The sequence below is a fragment of the Heterocephalus glaber genome, unplaced genomic scaffold (genome assembly GCF_053883595.1).
Source record: "Heterocephalus glaber isolate CG9 unplaced genomic scaffold, H.glaber_assembly_v1.0 deba00001757, whole genome shotgun sequence".
In the NCBI taxonomy this organism is placed as follows: domain Eukaryota; kingdom Metazoa; phylum Chordata; class Mammalia; order Rodentia; family Bathyergidae; genus Heterocephalus; species Heterocephalus glaber.
Window position 1 is genome coordinate 2494991 of NW_028258454.1, and position 25092 is coordinate 2520082.

Consider the following 25092-nt stretch of genomic DNA (forward strand, 5'->3'; position numbering starts at 1 on the left):
TGCTGTTATCTGAGAAATTATTTCTGATTTCATTTTTTCCAGATCCTCTTTTGTTGCCAGTTCAGGGAGTCCAGGTGGTTGAGTATCAGTGTTCCATCTCATTTCCCTTTGAGGTTGCTGTAGGTGATCTGGAAGTCTGGTTTTGAGGCTTGTTTTTGAGTCTTCTCATTTCTTGGGGGGTGGGGGAGTGCTGCTGGTGCCTGCTTGGCTCACCTCCTCTGTGCTGGGAATGGTGCTAGGGCAGCTTGGAAGCCTCCTCCTCTGTTCTGGGAGCGGTGGCACATCGACCCAGAAGCTGCCTCATCTGTGCTCTCACTTGTGCTATTAATGCAGCAGAGAATCAAGTTATTCGTAGTTTGCAAAAACTCATGCAAAGGAATTATATTGTGTAGGCTTAGCACTTTGTTAGTAACATGGTACAAAAGAATATGTATAAAGTTATAAATGATATGAAAATTATAAGAAGGTCAAAATAGAATAAGATTAAGATCATTAGCAACTGGAGTTGTGTCAGGAAGAGTTAAATAGACAAATTGGGCTTGAACCGACCACTGTATTATGAATAGTATGTGATATTTAGTGTACTAGCATGATTTACATAGCAAATAAGTATGATTTCATTAAAACTAAAGTCTCCTGCCTTGCAAGCACAAGGTCCCGACTTTGATCCCCAGTACAAAAAAAAAAAAACAATCACTAAAGTAAATCCTCTGTGTAAGACAGGCAAAAATAAGGGGCACATTAAATATTAAGATCAAAGTACTGTATGTTTTGAGGATTATACTTACTTTTTCATCAAAGCATGGTAGACCTAATTAAATCTTATTCTTAAAATGAAGTGACACTTAAGACCCAGTACAAGAAGAGATGGAAGTTTATTTCATGTGCTGCAGTTATTTCCCTGGCTAGTTCTTTTTCCTTTTGGTAACATAGCTAGCCTGTCTCGAAAGACAGACTATCTTACTATCACACTTCACACTTTAAACTAAATGTTCAGCTTCAGGTTCCTTTCCCTGAGAGCTGAGAATGGAGAGAAACCCTGAGTGACCACTGCTGTCTCCTAGTGGAGTAAAGTCTTAAAGAAGAGAAACAATGGGTAGCAATTAGGTAATAAAGACAATAGAACTGGAGTAGAAAGTTAGATTATGCCATAAATTGAATGGAAAGTGAGTAGTCATCAGTTGTAGAGCTGTGTTTATGCTATAGATAATCTTAGACTGCCTCAGCCATGACTCCTTTCCTGTTTGTGTAGTAACTTCTTCACTAAATTCAGAGAAAACAAGGGGAGAGGTATTATAAGTTAGTGATGAGGTGCATGGGCAGTATCCTGTACAGGAGTGGAACTATGTTCTTGAAGACTTGGATTTATTTCTGGGCACCAGCCTTTTTAAAAGCAATGCATCATTCTCTATCGAGCAAATGGCTGCTATAGGCAGTAATATGTTGGCTTGTTCATTTTCGGCTTGTAGTACAAAATAAATGAAAGCCAAGGACATTACAATTGGGAGGGAAGGAGAACTATTATTTAAAAGGCTTTTAAATGATGTCACTATATATTCTTTTAACAACATCCTCTAAAAGCCTTTGAAAAAACAGTCCCTTCCTCCCTCAGTTGTTAACAAAGACCATACTGGAGACTGCTCTTTAAAAGGCTGTTAAATGGTGATCCTATATTTTTTAACATCAACATCATTTAGAAACCTTTTAGAGAACAGTCTTCTTTACCCACAACTAACAGGGAAAAAAAGACATGGGGGAAGGAATTACTTTTTTAAAGGCCTTTGGATGGTACTATCAATAAATAGAACAATGTTGTCATAAAAGCCTTTTTCCAGTGGTGATTCAGCTTTTTGATACGTATGTACTTTTAACCCCATGACCCTTTGTTATCTGGCAGATTGGTGCTTTAGTGTTGACTGAAAACTCAACTTACCAATAATCCCCAAAATGTCCTTTATTGAACTTTTTACAGTTTAAACATCAATTTCACATACACAGTTTCATTTGATCCTCTGAACAGCTCATTGAAATGGACAGGTTATGTATAATTAGCCCCATTTTACAGAAGAAAAAAACTCAGTGAGGTTGTGATTTAGCTAAGGTCTTACTAGTATATAGTAAAGTTAAACAGTAACCCACATCACTTGACATCTAGGCTAATACCCCATCCAGCTGTCCCAGGTTAACTTCATTCCATCTATGTTTTTCATTTCTGAATTGGGCTTTTCCACATGTGCAAATAATACAAGTTAATTCCTTAAAATTAGCATGGAAGTGGGATTCTATAATTTTAGCACTGAAGGTAGATCCATAGATATAGAAGTTTTATGAATAATGTAATCCTGATGAACTAAAGAAGTACCATTTAAAGGTGTTTTAAGACATCCGGTTTATTAAGTACCTGACATCTTGAAAACAATTTCAATCTCATTAATTTATTTTTGAAAGGTATTATTTTATCCAAGGATACTGATTTATAATTAAGATCATACTCAAAACAGATTCCTCAGTTCTCGTTAATCTTTGGAAAGAAAATAAATGCTAGTTCTTTCTACTTCTTGTTGTTCGCTGAAAAAAAGGGAAAAAAATTCTCTCATATCTTGCTTGACCTTTACTTTTCTTAATCATAAACAACACTTTATACAAAAAGGAATTGTAGCTTATTGCTTGGGAGAAGTGACACGTAAAAATATTAAATTCCAATCTAAGCTCTGCTACTATTTTTTCTCTAGCTAATAAACATTGTCCTTAATAATAATTAAGAAGCACTTTCATGAACTAAATGCTTTCACATGTATTATCTCCCTGACTCATAGCAGAATCCTATGAATTAGGTCATTTTACCCTTTAAAGTACAGATTCAAACTCAGAGAAGTTAAATGATTATCTTCTTACCAAATAGTTTGAAGGTCTTCTAACTTAAAATCTAGTGTTTTTATTACTGCCAACCCTATCTCTGCCTGACCATAAGGAAGTAACCTTTCTTCTAAGGAAAATACTTTCTGGGCTGAAAATAGATACTGGCTAGGAGCACAAGGCTACCATTGGTATCTACGCAGTCCCCATCTCAGGACTTGACTCAGAAAGTCCTGTAGCCAGCCATCTTCTGCATACAGAAAACCAAGTCATTAGGAGACTTTATTCACACACACTTGGACTTCAAGGAATCTAAGGTTTCTGTACAGTAGGTTGAGTTCTTTTCCTGTCCCTACTTCCTCGCAGAAGAATTTAAAATATTTATATATTGATCAAGAAATATTTGTATAATTGTATACACCTGTCCATGTCTGTCTGCCTTATAGCATCAGGGAACACTTTTCCCCATCCCTGCCCTGTGTCAGGAATTTCTTTCCAGCTTGTACTTCAGACTGGCATCTGTGATGTATAAGAATCATTTTCTCCTCCATCAGACTCAAAGAAAGCATTCCTGGAGGGATCTGTTATTTAAAATTAATGCACTTCTAATAAAACTCCTCTTTTAGTTTGGGCATCAGCTAAGACATACTTCTCCTACCTCTAGATCATCTAGGAAGATTCATGTCTCCTAATCTCCAGTTCACTGGACTGCAGGCAGCACACCTGTAGAGGCTAAAGTTCCATTTCTGAAATGTGTGGAACAATGACCAGTTTCCCATACACACTGTTACAACGTACTGTGATGTAGTCTAGCTTTGCTCTGGGGCTCTCCATTTGGATCTTGAAGGCCTGTGGCAAATAATCTCCATAAGACATCGCTCACATTGGCCTATCATTCTGTCTTTGAACCACTATTACCAGCAAAAATGTTGTGTGAAGTTTCCAACCTTTGCTTCTAGGCCAATCCATTTTCATCCTCACATCTGTTGCTTCTATGAGGCCCGTTTCCTCTGCTCTTCATTGTCATCCCTGTCTTCAGATCTCTGAACACCTCACATGAAATGAAGACCTTGGTATTTCACACATAATTTCTCCTGCCTTCCCAGGCTGAGAGGTCTGGAGGGCCTGAGTTCCCAGGAAGAACTGTGCACTGTGCAACCTCAGAGCTCTTGGTCTGTCAATTCTGACTCCACTTGCTGTGAGTGGCAGCCACACATTCCTTTATTTCAGCTCTGAGAAAAACAGTGTTTCACACTCTCTTACTTGTTACTGATGAGCTCCTCAAGCCTTTCAGTCATCCAAGTTTTCCTTCATGTTTAGCCTATATTAAAACACCCCTAAAAGATAGATGCCACCCTCCCCATTTCACAGATGTGAAAATTGAACTTTCTGGAAATTAACTTTTCTAATATCACAGGGCTTGTACGTTATAGAGCAAGTTTCAGCCCAAGTCTGGCTTCAGAGCCCTGTGCTTTCTACCATACTTTACTGAGCATATAAGGAAGATAAAACACTTCAGGATAAGTATTTTTTACAGAGCTTATAGTACAGATTAGAGCATAGGAGGTCTAAAGATAGAATAACAAAAGTGACTTCATGTATCATGGGCAGAAGTAATAAGGGAACAAGATTGGGAGAGACAACAAATTGTTAATTATGGTTAAAACTCAGGGGGATTTTACTTTTCTGTTATTTCTTTACTATTTGAAATTATTATCAATAAACATACATGATTTTTGCAATTTGAAAAAAGTTTTTTTTAAATATCGTGACAGTGAAGACTTGAACTAAGCTAGTAGTAGAGGGAAAGGAGAGAGATGAATGTGAGACATCAAACGTGTTTCCTAACTGCTGAGATATAAGTAGGATGTCAAAGATAATGGCAGGGGCCCAAACTTGTTCACAGTGTGCAGAGGGAGGCAACTTGTGCTCTCTGTTTTACTTGAAGGAGAAAGCAATAGAACATCTAAGGTCACATGATTATCCCATTTGGCAGAAAACAACTTAGCAACACAAAACTATTTTGTGCTTATGTACAGTTTTCTGAGTTCTAATGAAACTCATTGTAAAAATTATTGAAACCTGAGCCAGGGAGCTAAGTGGCACCGTGCCTGCCTTGCAAACGCAAGGTCCTGAGTTTGATCCCTGGTACCAAAAAATATATATTTTTTCTTTCTTAAATTCTTTTATTGATACATTTTAGGTATACAACACATTTACATTTCTCATTGGGAACTTGTACCTTTACATGATGCATCTTGATTCTTATTTTTTTTCCCCATTCTCTGTCCTCCCTTCACCCCCTCCACCCTTCCCTGTTTACAAACACTTTATTTCCATTTTTGCCATTTCTCATCATTTTTCCTTTCCCTTCTTTCCTTTCCCCTGCCCCTCCCACTACCCCTACCTCTTCGGACCTTTTCTTCCTATTTTGCATTATCGATTATTCATTCTAATCATTGGTACATTTTAGGTACACAATATAATGACATTCATCATTGGAAATTTGCACCTTTACATAGTCTCTCTTGGTTCTTATTTTTCACCCTTGCCCAGCCCTCCCTTCAACCCCTCCAGTCCTCTCTATTTACAAAGATTTTGTTCCTATTTTTCCATTTTCTCATATTAATTCCATTCCCTTCTTTCCTTTCCCCTACCCCTCCCACTTCCTTCCCCTTTGCCCCTTTTCTTCCTATTTCACATTATCTATTATACATTTTAGTCCTTATTTACACTTTCAGTTTCTCACACCAGAGAAACTATTTGGTATTTATACATGTGTGTCCTATGAACCAACTGGAACAGAGGTTAGGTAGAACTCGTGAAGACATCGGTGTAGGAAAAGATTTTATGAACAAAACCTCAGTTGCCCGTGAACTAGCACAATCAACAAGTGAGATCTCTTCTTATTAAAAAGTCTCTGCACAGCCAGAGAAACCACCAGCAGTGTGAAGAGACAACCCACAATGTGGAAAAAAATCTTCCCCTGCTTTTACTCAGACAAAGATCTACTATCTTGAACCTATAAAGAACTAAAAAGATCAGACCTCCCAAATTTAAAGACCCAATCTGAAAATGGGCATCTGAAATGAACAGACATTTCTCACACAAAGAAGTAGAAATACCAAATGAACACATGAAAAACTGTCCTTGGACCCAGCCAACTATGAACTGAAACCTCTATAAACTGTGAGTTAAAATAAACCTTTCCTGCTTGGAAAAAAAAAAAAAATGTCCAACATCACTGGTCATTTGAGAGATGCAAATGAAAACAACGCTGAGATTCCGCTTCACTCCAGAAAGAATGGCTGCTATCATGAAATCAACCAATAACAAATGCTGGCGGGGCTGTGGGGAAAGAGGAACCCTGCTCCACTGCTGTTGGGAGTGCAGACTGGTGCAACCACTGTGGAAATCAGTATGGAGATGCCTCAAAGAACTAGGACTGGAAGTCCCATTTGACCCAGCTATTCCCCTGCTGGGTATCTTCCCCAAAGAATTAAAAGAATCATACCACAGTGATGTATGTGCACCCATGTTCATAGCAGTACAGTTTGTGATAGCTAAAACTTGGAAACAGCCCAAATGCCCATCAACTGGAGACTGGATAAAGAAAATGTGGTTTTTTTATAAAATGGAGTACCACTCAGTCATAAAGAACAAGAAAGTAGAGACATTTATAGCTAAATGGATGCACGCTGAGGCAATACTCTTGTGAAAAAAATATATATATATATTGAAACCTTTCTGCTAAACACTTTGAAAATCAATTTTTTTAAAAAAAATTTTATTAGTATATCTTTGTGATATATAATAAATTCATCAGGGGAATTGGTACCTGTACATATTGCATGGTAATCTCTTTATTTCCCCTTCTCCTCCCCTCCGTCCCATCTCATCCTATCCCTAGATTCCTTCCCCATCCCCAAAAAAGTCTATGTCTCTGTTTCCTATCACCTTTTTTTATTTTACTCTTTAAATTGCTCATACTTTGGGCTTCCCATAGACACTTTCTGTGTCTAATTTATTTCATTTAGCATTATGGTCTCAAGGTGCATCCATTTTCCTAAAAATGACTCAAGTTTATCTTTTATGGCTGAGTAATACTCCATTGTGTGTGTGTGTGTGTGTGTGTGTGTGTGTGTGTGTACACCACATTTTCTATTTTTTATTAGTACATGTTTGGAGTACCTGCAGTTTACAATCATCTTGGGGAGTGGGTACATGTGCATAATATACCTTGATTTTTTTTTTTAATCCCCTTGCCTCCTGCCTCCTTTCCTCTTCTAAATCCCCTTTCCCCATTTACTTTCTTGTTGATATTATTACTTATTTCATGTTTATGACATATAATTTTACATTGTTTACATTCATTGAAGTTATTTGGTTCCTTTGAGTGGCATATCTTTATTCTACTTACTTCCCCTTCCCCTCCCCTTCTCTAGCCCTTGGTTATCAGGACCCCTTCCCATTTGCAAAAGGTCTATCCCCTTGTCTCCTTCTGTCCATCCTTTATTGTCCTCTTTGTACTTTGCCCTACTCAAATGAGAGATACAAATGGTATTAAGCTTGTGGCACTACCACACTTTCTTTATCCATTCATCTGTTGGAAGGACATATGGACTGCTTCCAAGATTTAGCTATTATGAGTTGTGCTACTGTAACCATGGGTATATATGTATCAATATAATATGATGACTAGATCTTTAGGGAAGATACCCAGAAGAGGTACACCTGGGTCAAATGGAACAAATAGAAATTCTGTGTTTAGCTTTTTGAGGAATCTCCATGCAGATTTCCATAGTGGTTGTACTAGTTTACATTCCCACCAAGAATTTAGAACACCACCCCTCTCCCTCCAGAACAGCCCTCTTTGAGTTCTTGATGACAGCCATTCTTTCTGGAGTAAGATGAAATCCCAGTGTTGTTTTGATTTGCATTTCACTAATTACCAGAGATGCTGAACATTTTATCATGTACCTATTGGCCACTTGTACTTCTTTGAGAAGTGTCTATTCATTTGAATTGCTCATTTTTTATTTGGGAGGGGTCTAGTGTTTGTTTTTGTTTTTTTTTAGCTCTCTATATTTTAGATATTAGTCACCTGTCCAAGGTGTGGCTGGCAAAAAACCATTTTCTGTAAGTTGTTTCTTCACTCTGTTGTTCATTTCCTTTGCAGAAAAATTTTTAAAGCAAAACATTAATTGGTACATTTTGGATATGCATAATGATAACACTCATCATAGAGAATTTGCACCTGTACATGATATCATGCAAAAATTTTTAATTTTAAATAATTCCATTTGTTGACTATTGGCATTATTTCTGTTCAATTGGGGTTCTGTTCAGAAAGTCCTTGCTTATGTCTATGTCTTTAAGAGTTTTATCAATTTTATCTTTGAGGAGATCCAGTGTTTGTTTTTTACCTAGGTCTTTGATCCATTTGATTTGATGTTAGGACATGGTGAGGGATATGGGTCTAGATTCATTCTGCTAGGATAACAAGTTTTTCCCGGCACCATTTCTCACAGAGGCTATCTTTTCTCCACCAGGTTTTTGGCCCATTTGTTAAAGATAGCTGGCTGAAGCTGCCTGGGGGTGTTTCTGCATCCTCAATTCTGTTCCATTGACCCACATGTCTGTTTATGTGCCAGCATCATGCTGTTTTTATCACTGTATCTTTGTAATATATTAGCACTGGCATAAAGCAACAGTCAGAAAGGAATGTACCTGTGAAAAGTGTAATAAGCCTATATCCATGGTTCTGGTACTAGTTTTTCATGGAAAAGGTAAATAAAAAAATATATATATATATGCAATATTATAGATTTTAACTTTATAAAAGCATTACATATATTGACAACAAAATTGATAGCTTTGTCTTTGGGAAGGTGAAAGAATAGAATATTATTATAAAGTAATTCCCTCCTCATTGCAAAACCAAAGTAAACTGAAAAATATATCCAGAGATCGGCAAACTTTTTTTTTTTTTGGTATGGTGCAGTGCTGGAAATCACATCCAGGGCCCTGCCCAAGCTAGGTAAGCACTCTGCCACTAAGATATCGGCAACTTTTTTTTTTTTTTGGTAAAGAGTCAGATAGTAAATATCGTCTATAACTACTTAACCCTGTTGTTATGGTACAAAAGCAGCCAGACAGTGTATAGATGAATGTGTCTGTGTTGCAGTACAACTTGTAGATGCTGAAATATGAATTTATATATAGTATTTTGTGAGGGGAAGTGTACTAGGAATTGAAACCAGGACCTTTGCACTGACCTACATCTCCACTCTTTTAAACATTTTTTAGGGGATCCTTCTGCCTCAGCTTCCTAAGTAGCTGGAATTACAAGTGTGCACCACTGAGCCTAGCTCATGTATTTTCAATATAACAAAAAAATTTTTTTTTGCCTTTTCAGGCATTTAAAAACGTAAAAACCATTCTTAGTGCACAGGTTGTACAGAAACATGCAATGGACTTGGTTTGTCATGAGGGATTGTTTCCTGGTGCCTGGTTCACACCATGTGTAAATTAATATGTTCATTATGTGTTCAGATTGTTCCACAAATAAATTTTAATATATATAGTTACCAAAATAAGAGATGAGAAAGTCTCATGTTTATCATAATATATACTGATTACTGAAAGTGTAAGAAATTGTCTAGAATAGCTAAATGGACATACATAAGGAAAATATCCTTAGAGTGATAAACTAAAGTAATATTTGCTAGAAGATTCAAATATATTTCTTTGAATCTCTGCTTAAAGGTAATAATTGAACAAATTTGCCCTTTGCTTTTTAAATCTATACTTAATTTATACAAGGTACTTGACTTAATCCAATGGATTGATGGTAAAATAAAGGCTAATTTTCTACATTTTACTTGGTAAAAGAGACAGTACTATAGCTTTCTGCTTCATAACTCATCAGTTGAGATGTGCATGGTTTAAAAAGCACTAATTTAATTTTTTAAAGCACTAATTTTAAACATGAGGTTTTCCTCTGTTTATACCTATTTTCTTACCTCATTTTTATATTTATTAATCATATCTAAATAGATACAGCTATAAAATAAGCTGAACAAACTAGACACAAAAAGAGCATCTTATATACTGTAAATCTTCATTTTTTTGAAATTCAAAAACAATAGATTGATAATACTTAAAAATGATTGAATAACTAAATATAGATTAAAGCATAAAAGGCTGGAAAACATTGTTTTCATAAAGCTTTATGCTGGAATGCCATCTTTGAAATAGTAATGCAGAGGCTGAAAAAGGTTTATTCTCAGCCACTTACTTGGCATTTCATGTTTTATTTTTCAAATCTCATTTTAAATTTTATAATTCAGTCATTTTAAACAGCTATGTTCAAAAGAAGTTTTACAACTTTAATCTTAATAATCTCAAAAAAAGCAGACATGCTATGTCATAAAATAACTATTAGTGACTAGTTTGTATCCTATAAATCTAACTTGAGTTGATAATATGGTCCATTACCAGCTAACTGCACAGAGTATTTTTCATTTTACACTCTTCAGTTACTTTTTAGTGAAGTGTTAAAAAATATGAAGCTTTTCTCCTCTCTAAAAATTGCATGCTGTCTGTCTGTTATTAGGGAGATAACAGCTCTTATAAATGTTTCAGTAAGCGCTAAGTAGACAGTTATGTGCACTCTCATTCCACGCTTATTTGCTTACTGTAATAAACTGATAAAATATGTGTGGTTTGTCTCTGTGTATCTACAGGCATCATGAGTCACATAGATTTCCTTTAGAAATAATGTTGTGTCTGCAGAATTGATTGCTTATTTTCACAAACCATCTAAAGGTACACAAACGACTTTTATTATTTAAACACATGCTGGATAGAGATTTCTGGAGTATTGTCTTATTGTTACTAGGTGCTTTTTGTTCTGTTAACTCTTGGGAGGGAGGCTTTTATTTTAGCATTATCACAGCTACTGAACTAATTACTTCTGCAAGAATCACAGTGAGGATGACCCATGTCATTTGCTTGTAATGAAGCTAAATTGTTAATTCTTTGAGCATTAGTAGTTAGACAATTAAATCAGAACTAATGTGTTCAAGCCTTGTTTTTCATCCTATTCTGGTGTTTGTGTCATAACAGCCTTTCTAGTTAGACAGCTTTTCTTTGTGTGTGCCTTTAAAAATAGTATTTTTTCATTTCTTTACATTTACATGTAACAGAAAATTTCAAGTCATTTCCTACAACCAACAAATATTAATAATCTCCACTTATTACCACACTGTGCCCTGGTAAGGCTATAGTAAGTTGTAGGGCTTTAAGAAGTTGTAATTGAACACTCAGCATCAAATATAGTCATAGCTAACTCCAGAGGTGTATTTTTTGCAAATTTCTATAATCATTTAAAATAGTAAGTTATGCTTTGTGTTTTGAAAATGAGTATAATTGTGTTTTATACATTAAGCGTTGAAGTACAAAATAGATGGAAAGATAAGTAATAAACAGTAAATGTGCTATGTATTTGTTAGAGAAAGGTGTTAAGTGGCTATGGGAAAAGCAAAGGGTTCTCAGAAGGTGGGCATGCAGGTGCTTTGAGGCTCATCCAGAGGTTGAACTATCAGAGCCAAGCCTGTGGGTGTCTGGAGACAGTGCACTCCAGGCAGAAGGAGTAGCCAATGCCAAGGAATGACAGTGGGAACCTGAGCAGTCTGTAGAAAGAATAGCAAGAAAATCCGGTGACTGGAGAAGGGGTGCTGTGAACAGGGGTTCAGGAGCAATAGGAAATAAGATCAAGGAGCCCGGATTAGGGAACCTGGCCATATGAGGCCTGCTAGGCCTTCATAAGGATTTTTGGTTTTTACTCTTTGTGAAATTGGAGCCTTTGGAGGGTTTTGAGCAGAAGGCTGGCGTGACATAACTTTAACTGATTCATTCTGGCCACTGTGTTCAGAACATAGCAATTTAGTTTATGTCCAGTAGGACGCAGGGGTAGAAAAAGGGAGAATTTAGGAGGCTGTTGGAATAACCCAGATGAGAGATGGTGGTGGCTCAGACCAGGAGAGCAACAGTGTAGATAATGAGAAATCAGATTTTACTTTGTTCACTCAAGTAACTGGATTCCCTGACCTCTCTCTTAGGTGTCAGCTATGACTTTCCTAAGGGCATTGAGCCTACCTCCGTTATGGCATTTATCACACTGGCTGATTTACTTCATTACCGAAAGCTGAATAAGCTTCTTAAGGACTGAAAAACTTTATCTCTGCATCACAGTCCTTAATATAGTGGTTGGTACAAGTAATTCAGTAAATGTATGTTAGATGAAGGAATAAATACATTAATGAGTGGTAATGATTGGTGATTAGTAGTTACTTTGTGCTTGAAATGATGATACTCTTCTTGGACAGAGAGCCCTAAAATACCAAATTTTTGTACAAGATCACCTCTCTCCTTAAGACATCCTTGGAAGACTTAGCTTTAGAGGACAAAGAAAATATAGTACTTTTTTTATTAGTGCAGACCTTGCTGTCTAGCTCCAATACAGTGTAGAACTCCAGTGAGTTAGAATGGCCCTCATCAGTGACTTTTTTTTCCTATAGAAAGGATTAAGTAACTTTGAAACAAAGGTAGCTATTAGTTGAACCCTATAAAATTTTACTGTTTTGACCTACAGAAATGGCAGATACATATGGCTTGATCTCATCAAAGACCAGACCTGAGTCTTTGATACCACCATCCCAATATGTACCAGGATTTAGAAAAAGGGACAAGAGACCTTGTTCTCCCAACACAAGCATTTTCCCACTCTGGTTAGTGTCTGGAATCTGACTCATCCTAATCAGTAGTAGGATAGAGGAGATAAATGATAGAAACTGTTTAGGCTGGCTGAAGAAAAAAAGGGAATGTACAGGAAAGAAAGATGGAATATATCATATAAGCTTCAGCAGGGGTAGGAATATAGGTTTCAGAATATCCAAACCAAAGTTACCAGTTAAACTCTATCTCATCTGCTTTATCTTGTTTTTTCACTGAACAATGTGGCAGGAAACATGGCCACACACAACATTAGTATTTTAAATTAGAATTTTAGCTGCTTTTGAGAAACTGTCTCAACTTCATAGCCCCCAAATCCAAAAATCCCAAAAATGGGATTCATTGGGGGCAGATCCCCATTCCTAGATCCAGATCTATCCTTAATGATGGCTAGATCGTGAAATGGCCTGAGAATATGCCAGCTCCATTGAGAATTGAGTGTGGTGAACCCTAGTAAATAACAGGGTGATTTGATTTTTATATATATTTCTGGAGTATGGATATGTTATCTGATATACAGAATTTTGGTTTTCTTTCAGTTTAAACATACTATATATGGAAATTGTTGAAGAGCTTATTGAACAAAAATCACTTACATGTTTATCTAGATACTGACTTAAGATGACTTGTGTGAGCTTATCAAACACTTTCACTTAGTCCCTTTTTACAATTAAAAAAGTACAGATTGAGTGTCCCTTATCTGAAATGCTTGGGACTAGAAGATTTCAGATTTTGGAGTTTTTCAGGGTTTTGGAATATTTGTGTGACTTTACCAGTTAAGCACTTCTAATCTAAAATCTAAAATGCATCATATCAGCACTCAAAAGGTTTTTATATTTCAGAGCATTTTGGATTTTGGGTTTTCAGATTAGGAATGCTTAACCTGTACATATTATTGCAAGAGAACTCCAATTAGGATTCTATTTATTACAAAAGATTACAGTGGTACCTTGATTCATGAACTTAATTCTTTACACGATTCTAGTTGCAAATCAAATCAGATGAGAACCAAATCAGATTTCCCCATAAGATTATTATTGAACCTAACCTTTAAATTTGATTCGGTTTGTGACCAGAATCATAGAAAGAATTAAGTTTGTGAACCAAGGTACCACTATATGTAAACTTCTGTATTATTACAGATAACCTTTGAAGACTGTCAGGGAGGGGTTTTTTTAGATATGGAATTCATTAGAGAATGCTTCTTTTTTTTTTTTTGGTACCGGGGATCAAACTCAAGACCTTGCACTTGTGATCCAGGCAGTGGCACCACTGACCTAAATTCCCAGCCCAGAGAATGCTTCTTACCTTGAACTTGGTTGAATATGAAAGAATGAATAGAGAGAATTGTACGGGTTTTTTTTCCTCCTTTATACTTTTCTTAGCATCTTTTCTGAATGATTATAATAAAGCTGCAGAATTTTTTTAATTCCTTAACTCTGTAGAGCTTTTTTTTTTAATTGAATATTATTGGTATATTTTAGGTATACAGTATAATTACATTCATCATTGGAAATTTGCACCTTTACATAATCTCTCTTGGTTCTTATTTTTTCCCCATTCCCCTGCCCTCCCTTCAACCCCTCCTTCCCTCCCTATTTACAAAGACTTTGTTTCCATTTTTTCATTTTCTCATATTAATTCCATTCCCTTCTTTCTTTTCCCTTACCCCTCCACGTCCCCTTCCCCTTTGCCCCTTTTCTTCCTATTTCACACTATCTATTATACCTTTTAGTCCTTATTTAGACTTTCAGTTTCTCACTGGTATTTATTGGGTATTGACACATGTGTGTCGTATTTATTTCACTTTCACTATCACCTCAGTGTGCATCCATTTAGCTATAAATGTCTCTAATTTTTCTTTCCTTTTTTCAATAAGATTGGCTAAGGGTTTGTCAATTTTGTTTATTCTTTTGAAGAACAAACTTCATTGGTTTTCTTGTATCATTCTCTTAGTCTCTATTGCATTGATCTGTGCTCTGATCTTTATAATTTCCTTCCTTGTATGAGCTTTGGGTTTGTCCTGCTCTTCTTTTTCTAGAAGCTTGAGGTTCAGCATCAGGTTGTCTAATTGAGCTCTCTCTATTTTCGTAATATGAGTATTCACTGCTATGAATTTCCCCCATAACACTACTTTCATTGTGTTCCATAGATTCCGACATGTTGTACTGTCATTGTCATATAACTGTAGGAACTGTCTGATTTCTTCTTTAATTTCCTGTGTGACCCATTGGTTATTCAGAAGTGTGTTGTTCAGTTTCCATGTGTTTATGAAATTCTTGTGGTTCCTTTTGCTATTGATCTCCAATTTCATCGCACTGTGGTCTGATAATATACAGGGGATAACTTCAGTTCCTTTGTACTTACTTAAACATATTCTATGAGTGCATATGTGGCCTGTTTTGGAGAATGACCCGTGTGCAGCTAAAAAGAATGTGTATTCCGATATTTTGGGGTGGAACACTCTGTAAACATCTGTGCATCTGTTCAAGAGTTTGATTGAGTTCTCATATTTCATTGTTTACTTTTTGTCTAGTTGATCTGTCTATTTGTGAGAGTAGGGTACTGAGGTCCCCCACTACTATTGTATTAGTGCTTATTTGATTTTTCATGTCCATTAGTGTTTGTTTTATATAGTTGGGCGCACTAGTGTTTGGTGCATATACGTTTATGATTGCCATCTCTTCCTCTTGGATTGTTCCCTTTACAAGGATGTAGTATCCTTCTTTGTCTCTCTTAATCAGTGTGGGTTTGAAATCCAAGAGGTCTGCTTTTTTCCGGGTTCCTGTCGCATGGAGTATTGTTTTCCACCCTTGACCTTTCAGTCTGTGAATTTCTTTTTGAATTGTGTTTCTTGTATGCAGCATATTGTTAGATCTTGCTTCTTGACCCATTCTGCCAGTCTATTTCTTTTGATTGGTGAATTGAGACTGTTAACATTGATGGTTATAGCTGATAGGTATTGACTTATCAATGTCATGACTTTTTCTTTTTGTTGGATTCTCCCCATTTGCGTTTAATTTCTTGTTGTGCTGGATGGATTCATTCTGCTGGGCTTCCTGAGGTTGTGATCCTCATTGTCTTTTCCTAGGATATTGTCTAAAATTTTTTGGAGTGCTGGTTTGTGGTATTCATGAAGTTTCTCAGGTGCTCTTTGTCATGAAAGTATCTTATTCTCCATCAATTTTGAAAGATAGTTTTGCAGGGTACATCAATCTGGGTTGGAGGCTGTTTTCCTTTAGGGCTTGAAATACATCACTGTAAGCTCTTCTTGAGCCTTGAGGGTTTCCATTTCCATTGAGAAGTCTGCTGTGATTCTGATAGGCTTTCCTTTGTATGAGATTTGTTTCTTTTCTCAAACTGCTTGTAGAATTTTGTTCTTCTGTTGGGTTTCTGGAATGTTGACTATTATATGCCTACGTGTAGATTTTTTTTGATCAAGGCTAGTTGGAGTTCTATAGGCCTCACTTATCTGTATGTCAAGTTCTTTTCCCCTGCTTGGGAAGTTTTCTGCCATCACTTCTGTGAACAGTATTTTTTATGTCGTCTGCACTCTCTCCTGTTTCTTCATCGACTCTGATCAGTCCTATATTATTCTTCTTTGCATCGTCTAGTAGCTGCTGGATTGATTTCTTATGGTCCCTTAGTATTTTAAAGCAATTTGTCTTTCTTGGTCACTAAGTACAATCTGATCTTCTTATCTGAAATTCTGTTCCCACATTGGCTCATTCTGCTGTGTAAACTTTCAGTGGAGTTCTTAATCTCCTGGAAATCTGTTTGCATATGTTTTATGGGTTCCATTTGTTTCCTATGTTGGGATTCCATCATGTTCCTCAGCTCCTCTCTAGATTTATTAATCATGTCTTGCGCTATGGGCACAATCTCTGCTGATATGTGAGAAATTATTTCTGATTTCATTTTTTCCACATCCTCTTTCATTTCCAGTTCAGGGAGTCCAGGTGGTTGAGTATGAGATTGTTCCATCTCGTTTGCCTTTGGAGTTGCTTTAGGTGATCTGGAAGTTTGGTTTTGAGACTGTTTACGTGTCTTCTCATTTCAAAGGGGGGGGCGGTGCTGCTGGCACCCACGTGGCTCACCTCCTTGGCACTGGGGGCAGTGGTACTGCGGCCTGAAAGGCTCCTTCTCAGCACTGGGGATGGCTCTGCTCCTCGGCACTGGGGGTGGTGGTACGGTGGCCCGGAAGGCTCACCTCCTCCTTGGCACTGGGGTTGGCCAAAGCTGCAGTATTTTGAGACTTAAGTGTAAAACAAAAATAAATGTTTGGACCATGTGTCCAGGATGAGACAAAGAGAATCAGTAAATCAGCTAAGCTGTGTGACTACCAATGTACTTTTGAAGCACCTTAGATGATTTTTAGAGTGGTAATGCCTGGTGTTGTAAACCACACCCCTGCTTTTTTCTACTTTGCTTATACTACTTGTGTTAGTCAGCTTTCTGTTAATATAACAAATACCTGAGACAAGTCAATTGAAGGAGAGGAAAGATTTATTTTGGCTTATAGCTTTGGAAGCTTCCATCCATGGTTGGGTGAACTCATTCCTTTTGGGTCGGCAGTGAGGCATTTTTTCATGGCAGGGAGTGGCTGGTAGAATAAGCAGGGAGTGGCTGGTAGAATAAGCTGCCAGGAACTGAAAAGAACAAGAGGAGGAGACCATTGTCCCATAAGTTCTTCAAGGGCATATGCCCAGTGACCTTAAATCACCCTCTGAAAGATTTCTACCACCTTCCAGTAGTTAACACTCAGGCCTTCTGGGACTCTTAAGGTCCAAACTATAGCACTACTCCATACTTACTTCTCTCCAACCTTCAATCACCTTTGCTTTTACATTACAGTTTTAGCTTTGTAGCCCAGCCTTTTACAGGTTCCACAGAGATAAAACTCTGTATCAGCATCTATTTAATGATTTAATGACAACTTCATCTCAGGACCAGTGTAGAAAAAAAAAGTAAGACCTGGCCAAGGTCTTCAATGTGCTTATCATCTAATTAAGAGAATCAACATAAAATGCTGGAAAAATGTAATTAGCCAGCTAAGGGCTTGTATTTAAGGTTGATTTTTACAGCTTCCATGACATGGTGATGTGGGCAGGGGCACGAGTATAAATCTATAAACATAACCTCTCAATATATACATACACATACACAGACACTTATTCTGTATCTGTCTTGATGCCCCATATATCTTTGAGTGAATGTTCACTGCTAAGGATTGCTCTTTAGAGTTATGCTAAGCAATACCTGTGAATTTATAGTGATGAAAATGATTTTTATTTAAGGAGAAGGAACTGAAATTAGAAGTGGAAGTGCTTTGAGAACTTACAATGTTAGACTGTTGGCTGTGGCTCAGTGGTAGAGCATTTGCCTAACATGTATGTGGCCCAGAGTTTGACCTCCAGCATGCATGTGCACACACACATGTTAAACTGTTATCATCAGAAAGTTAAAGTAGGATAAATTGATTAATTGCCCATTATTTTATATAACCAAAGTTTAAATTTCCGGCAGTTATTTATTACATTTTGCAGATAAAGTCTTACAAATTTTATAATGAATATTTTAAAGTGCTCACACTTATAAATTGAGCTTTTTAAAATAATGTTTTAATGATGCTTGTAAGACATAATTTAACTTGAGTTTTTATTGAATTTTAAAATTATTATTATTACTAAGTTTTTAACATCATCAGCTGTTAAGCAGCAAGCCTATATGTAAAACTTATTTGAATGAAAAGATAGCGGCCATATGCTTTTACAGTGGACAGCATTTCATTTAATATGCTGCCTATGATTCCAGTCGAAATTAGATTGAGGGAAGATTTTAAAAGGATAACATTCAGGGGAAGCATAAAGAGATCATTATTACACTTGATCTTAGCCAAAAGGCTGAGAATTGATAATAAAGAGATCATTATTGAAAAAAATATTGAGGGGATAGGGAGATGATAAGATTTGTTTTACCAAATAATTGAATCCATTGTAAAGCTATAAGAAATAAACAATATGAAATAGGTTTAATACAACAATGAAGGCTCAGAAATGTATCATAGGGCCTAAATAAAATGTTTGCATTTGTAAATCATTGAAGAAAAGCTATTCATAATATTACATTGGGCAGTTGGTTAAGAATTTGCAGAAAAATAATTAAATGCAGAGTTGATATTCCTAAATTAATTTTACATGAATTAAAAAATTGAAACCATTAAAGGTCTAGACACTCAGCATGTAAGAGAAATATTTATGTAATCTCATAATAAGATCTTATTGTTAAAGCAAAGAAAGAATGCACCTTACACTGGAAGTGATGGTCATTTTACAGTGAAAGAAATTCAAGGTGAAAACCTGTCCAGTATTGGAAACCAAGGCACACAATGTTCATTATTGGGAGGTGATGTTGTCTTGTAGTTGAAACATCCAAGAAAACCAACTGACATGAATGACAAAGTTAGCAGGATGGCCATATATAGAGTATCTGGGGAAAATATTAACAAAAGAGCTTAGGGGCTCAAGAATATATAACTGAGGATTTTTTATATTTTCAAAGTATTTTACCGTATGCCTGCAGAGTACAGAAAAATTTTAATTCCATTTTGAAGGCATTTTCTTTACATATCTCTGTGTGTGGTATCATACTAAAGTTTGTTACTGAATGTTAAAAGGGCTTATTTTCTATGTCCACTAATTCTTTAATGTCTTTTTCCCCATACACAATAGGTCAGTACTCCTGTCTTTGTACCAGTGAAAACACATGTGCTGCTTCATCGGATGAGTGGAAAAGGACTGGCTGCCCATTATTTCTTTCCAAGACAGCCTTGCATTTTTGGTGATAAGATGGTCTCTGTGCAGATAACATTGGAAAATACTTCTGACCAGAAGATAGAAAATATCCACATAGGGGGAAAAAAACTTCCTATAGGCATGCAAATGCATATTTTTAATCCAATAGGTAAATATTAATTCTCATTTAAAAGTTTATATTTGATAACTTTTCATTTTAAAATTAAGTAGATACTTTTTAGTTAAAAAGTAAAATAGAACATTATTTTATTGATTGTTAGCATACTCAGTTTGTATTTGTTTTGTTTTTTTAGCAGGACCAGGCATCAAAACCAGGGCCTCATGTATATTGCCCAAGCGCTCTACCACTGACCTAGATCCCCAGCCTTGTTTTCTCTTTTTAAACTGCATTTATTGCCTCTCAAGCACAAGGTCTGGAGTTCGATCCTTGGTACAAAAAAAAAAAGCAAACAAAAAAACCTCCAAATACTGCATTTATCATACAAAAGAACTATGTTTCTTTGCCCTTAGTGAATCAGGGCCCAGCAGTAGCTATACTAGTAGTGAAGAGAAGGTGAGATCTGCAGAATCAAAACCATCATCCTGTTTTTCTTATCTGCATCACCTTCCCACACCTTTCCCCTTGGTCAGATTCATTCCCTGCATAATTTTAGTTGCCTTATTGTGCAGTAAAGGGAAGAAAATCTGTCTTTCTGTTTAAATACAATATTTCCCATATCTAGAGGCCCTTTTCTGTTTCCTTTCATGTTCCATAAATTGAAAAGAAGGGTGTAGAGACTGAGGAGATGTGTAGTATTCTGCTTATCTTTCTTTCCATAACCTGTAGTCTATTATTGTATTTATCCATAATGATTTTTACCACCATTTAGAAGTCAGGATGATTTTTACATTATAAAGCAAAAAAGAGGACTCTCACTTTGAAAGAAGGCGTCAGATCTGGCAGTACTGGTGCACTGTGCGTACTCTCCACGGCCAGCTGGTGCTGAGAATGGCTGCCTCCATGCAGGTTGCCCCAGTGCCTAGCTGAGCACCATTAGCTATTCATCATTACCTGGTAGTTTTTAATATTTTGCCATAAAAATACTCTTTAAGAAATAAATATACCCAATTGTATTTTATACATTGAGCCTGAAATAACGGAATATTTAGAATATCATCTGCTTGTTCTGTTTTTTTAAAGTAGAAACAGTTCTAAGGTGTAGTTGGGAGAAGTGTCAAGGAAAACTTCAATTAAAAGTGATAGAAGGGCCGGGGATTTAGCTCAGTGGTTTCGCCGCCTGCTAGGCAAGCGCAGGGACCTGAGTTAGTTTCCCGGTACCAAGAAAAAAAAAAAAGTGATAGAAGCTTGTGACATTGCACCTTCAAAACGTTATTGTCCTTTCTATAATACTTTAGATGAGCAAGGTCCTTTAACCAGGATGAACTCAAATTTGATAATTGTGCCCTCTTTATTCATTGTTTCACATAACTTCCATTTTTCTTCATCTGAGTTCTGGCATTGCTAAATTCTTTTCTGTAGTTCCATGAGTCCTTTAGTAAAGGAAGTCATTCTTTGTTACATTTTCCACAAAGGGATAAAACAACTCCTGGTGGATAAACATGGTTGACTTTTATAAGCAACCAAAGTAGAGTTAAAATAAGTTAATTTCAAAGTACACTTAATGCCATTTTAAAAATATTTTTATAAATAAAACAATTTAAAGAGTAAAGTATCCTGATTTTATTGAATTATTGTGTGAAGTTTATATACTGCCAGGGAATTACAGAATATCCCAATTCTGTGGATCTTTTTTATTGCTTGTAATTTAGCCTTTTTTACCTAGTTAAAAAAATTAGTTTAGTTTAAGAAGTTTCAAGCAGATGATTTATGAATTATATAAGGTTGGAAATGTTATCCAAAGGTTAAAACAGTAGAATAGTATTAGTGTTTCCTTGGACTGGTATTATAAGTTGATGAGTTGACCTTTTGTTGGCCTATGTAGAATAGAAGAAATAAATACAATAAATTTCATAGTATGACCTTAACAAAAATAAAATGTCCCCGGGGATTTAGCTCAGTGGTTCCAGTGCCTGACTCTCAAGCTCAAGGTCCCAAGTTCGATCCCCAGTACCAAAAATAAATAAATAAAATGTGAACATATACCATTGCCTCAGTACTAGTTATAGGCTTTTCTTTTCCATTTTTAAGCACATTTTTATGAATGTGACGTTCCATCCATTTTGCTCCCAGTTATTAAATTTCTTTGGAAGTTTATTGCATGCAGTATTTGTATGTAACACTATCTTGACTATTACCAATAGATTACACAAGGGTTGCAGAAAATCCTACGTCTAAATTAGTCTTCCAAAAATATCTTAAGAATGCAACCAAAAAAAAACCCCAAATATTGTTCATGTTTTTATGAAATACGGGAGGCATGATTCATTAAGCCTATATTCATATGTTAAGAGGTCTGGTGGTTTTCTTGTCACCAATCTGTTTCCTTTTTGTCTGTAATACACAATTACTTTTGTCTGAATGTTGCCCTGCCTCATTGCAAGGGTGTTAGGAATAATGGGCCATTTTTTTCCAAACAGACCATGTATTTCAGTGACTTTATGTTAACACTTGACACTTTTGAGTTCAACTGAGATTTTACTAGTTTACTGTACAAGTACAGCTGTCACATCAAAGTTGATGACATCCTGTGTGGTTTTATTATCAATAGTATGGTGTAATAAAGCCAATGTTTTTCAGCCATTTCTATTAGTCATTTCAGGTACATAGCAGCAAATCCAAAATAATATCCAAATACAATCTTCTAATTTGGTAAGCTTTCCCAGTTTAGTAGGCTCCAAATATTATAAAAATCCATTCTATGAATAATTTTATGCTGATCATTTTGCTCTTGAAACGTTCATGTAATAAAACAAACCATTGATCATGAACTGTCCTCCAGAATTAGCTCACAGTTAATTATCTGAACACTGAAGACAGTATCAAACCATGTCTGAGAGTGCTATCAACAGGGCATCTTGAGAGCTGTCACTTTGTCACTGAAATAACATGATATAGAGAGATCAAAATCACTAATGCTATTATGTTTTAGGATGATGATGTTTGCTACCAAAATGGTGTCAGATACAAATAAGATCAAACTCCAGTATGTTTATGACACAGAACAAGGTGTTAAGGATTCAGTAAAAAATAACATTAGGACCAGGCATACTTGGTGCATGTCTGTAATCCCAGCTAGTTCCAAGGCTGAGGCAGGAAGATCACAAGTTCAGTGCCTGCCTGGGCAACTTACCAAAGCCCTGTTTTGAAATTTTAAAATAAATAAAAGGACATAGCATAGTGCAAGGACCTAGGTTCAATTAAAAATAAAAATAGATGGTTTCGCTGCCTGCTGCGCAAGTGCAAGGACCCGAGTTTGATCCCCGGTACCAAAAAAAATAAAATAAAATAAAAATAGCCTTAGAACTGAGGATATATCTCAGAGGTGGAGCACTTGCTTAGCACATGTGAGGCCCTGGGGTTCATCCCCAGCATGGCAAAAACAAAACAAAACAAAAAACACCTGATGAACAATGAGATTGACAGAGCGATGAACTGATGACAACATGTAGCTTGTATATATGAATAAGTCTAGTTATTTGCCCTACAGAAAAGCCTATTTGACAAAGATTTAGACAGCCAAGGATTATGATACTTGAGTAGCAAACCAGTAAATGTTACATTTATAAACAAACTAAAAATAGAATCAGCAAAGCAACATAAATAACACTGAGCAAACCAATAGCATTTCAAAATCAGCATCAAATAGTCCCTCTTCTGATGCCTAATCTGCATGCAGCCTATGAGATACAAACATAGCTCCTACTATATCAGATTTTTGAGTTGTATTTTTGTCCCATCTGTACATCATCTCTGTTCATGTTTAGTAAGTGATAGTTACCAAAAGCCCAAGGATAGTGACAGTCTACTGAATTAGAAGTGTGCTTGCTAAAATATAACTAAATCTGACAAGATATATACAGAATAGATAAAGCTAAATATAAAGCTATTGTGTGGTATGGCTGCAGTTATAGTGAAGACTTGGAACATAGTGGATAGAAATCAAAAGTGAATGGTTTCTGTTTATATACATGTATTATTTAAATGCTCCCAAGTATTCTAATGTGTAGCCAAACTTTGGAGTCATAAACAGAATAAAATTTTGTTGTGTTATTATTGTCCACTGAAAACTGTCAACTGTCATACTTGATTAGTTGATAGGTGAAGCTTCAAAAATCCCAAATCTATACAATGCTATTTTAGTACTTTGTTGAGACAATCGAACCTGACCCTAAATTTTCTTAGGGTAAAGTTTTTAATGATGCAATTATTTTAGGAATTCCAGTTATCTTAGTTAATTCCTGAATACATTTTAATTTCTTCTAATTTTGTTTTAATTTGCACTTTTAAACTTTAGAATTTTTCAATTGAAAATTTGGATCATTGTTTAAAATTTTACTTTTCCTATCTAGAATAAATAATTTTGAGTAAATAATCTTGTATAAGCTCCAAAAGCCCATTGCAAGTGTGCCAAACAAGGACATATTTATTTCCTTCTCACTTTCAATGCCTGTAAAGATAATGTTTTAAAACATGAAATTTCTCAGGAAGAGGTGTATTTCTGAAACAGTGGATGTAATGTCTTCATTGGAGTATGTGCAGAATTTAGTTGTGAAAAATGAAAATCTTCAGGCTGAACAATGAGGTTATAATTTCCTTTAATAGTCTTAGTTTGAATTTTTCTTATAAGCCATCATTACATTGGGCTGTTTTAACCAAATACAAACATTAAATAAATGTTCAGTACTTAGTTTGCCTCTTTTTCACATCCTGTATGTTTTCATGTCTAAATTATCTTATTTCCTAGACTCTCTTGAGCCTAAGGGATCCATTACTGTTTCAATGGGTATTGACTTCTGTGATTCTACACAGACTGCCAGTTTCCAGTTGTGGTAAGTTCAGTTGTTCTTCTGTTTTTTATATTACCTGTAAAGTATAGCAGAACAAAAACTAAGCTTTCAACAGCCTTTTTCTGTGAGGCACAACATTTAAACTAATGTGTTTTCTTTCAACAGTGTTTAGAATGCCATAGAATAGTTGTACAAACTGTGTGCAATATGGGTATTTTCAGTACTTCTTACCTAGTGATTACAGTCTGCCATACTAATTGAAATTCATGGTTTGTTGTTTTAAAAAATAAGCTACTGCTAGCTGATTTTTTACTTATTTTACTATTATAGTTTTGGAAAATTTGGGAGGAATTAAAAATTTTATATCATTGACTATCCGAAAGAAGATACCTCTTGATACAGTGTGTCATTTTGAGATATCTTAAGCTTCTTATCATAGAGCATTATTAATTCTAAGCCCATATGTTTTCTCTTTTTTATGTTGATTTACAAACTGGTTTTTATAAAAATCAAAAGAACATTTATGTAGTTGGCAAAGGTTTTATGACTGAATACTATTCATAAGGGTTTTTTTAGGAATCCCTTCTTTTTGTTTTCATACAATATTTTATACATTTCTGATGAATTCTAGAGACTATTAGCAAAGTGGCAAAGCTGTTATTTTCGTGCATCTTTG

The 25092-nt window shown here is 35.8% G+C and overlaps 1 protein-coding gene across 3 annotated transcripts in view; it reads left to right on the forward strand.

Moving 5' to 3' along the window:
* Window positions 1-25092, forward strand: part of Ap3b1 (adaptor related protein complex 3 subunit beta 1) — a 288476-nt gene that overhangs the window by 227408 nt on the left and 35976 nt on the right. For all 3 annotated transcript variants that reach the window (XR_015447378.1, XM_087201161.1, XM_087201162.1), the window contains exons 23-24: window positions 19386-19617; window positions 24374-24458. Coding sequence is in view for 2 of the 3 variants with exons in the window: in XM_087201161.1 (XP_087057287.1) it covers window positions 19386-19617; window positions 24374-24458 (317 nt within the window). In the remaining variant the exon portion in view is untranslated. The remainder of the gene's footprint in view (window positions 1-19385; window positions 19618-24373; window positions 24459-25092) is intronic.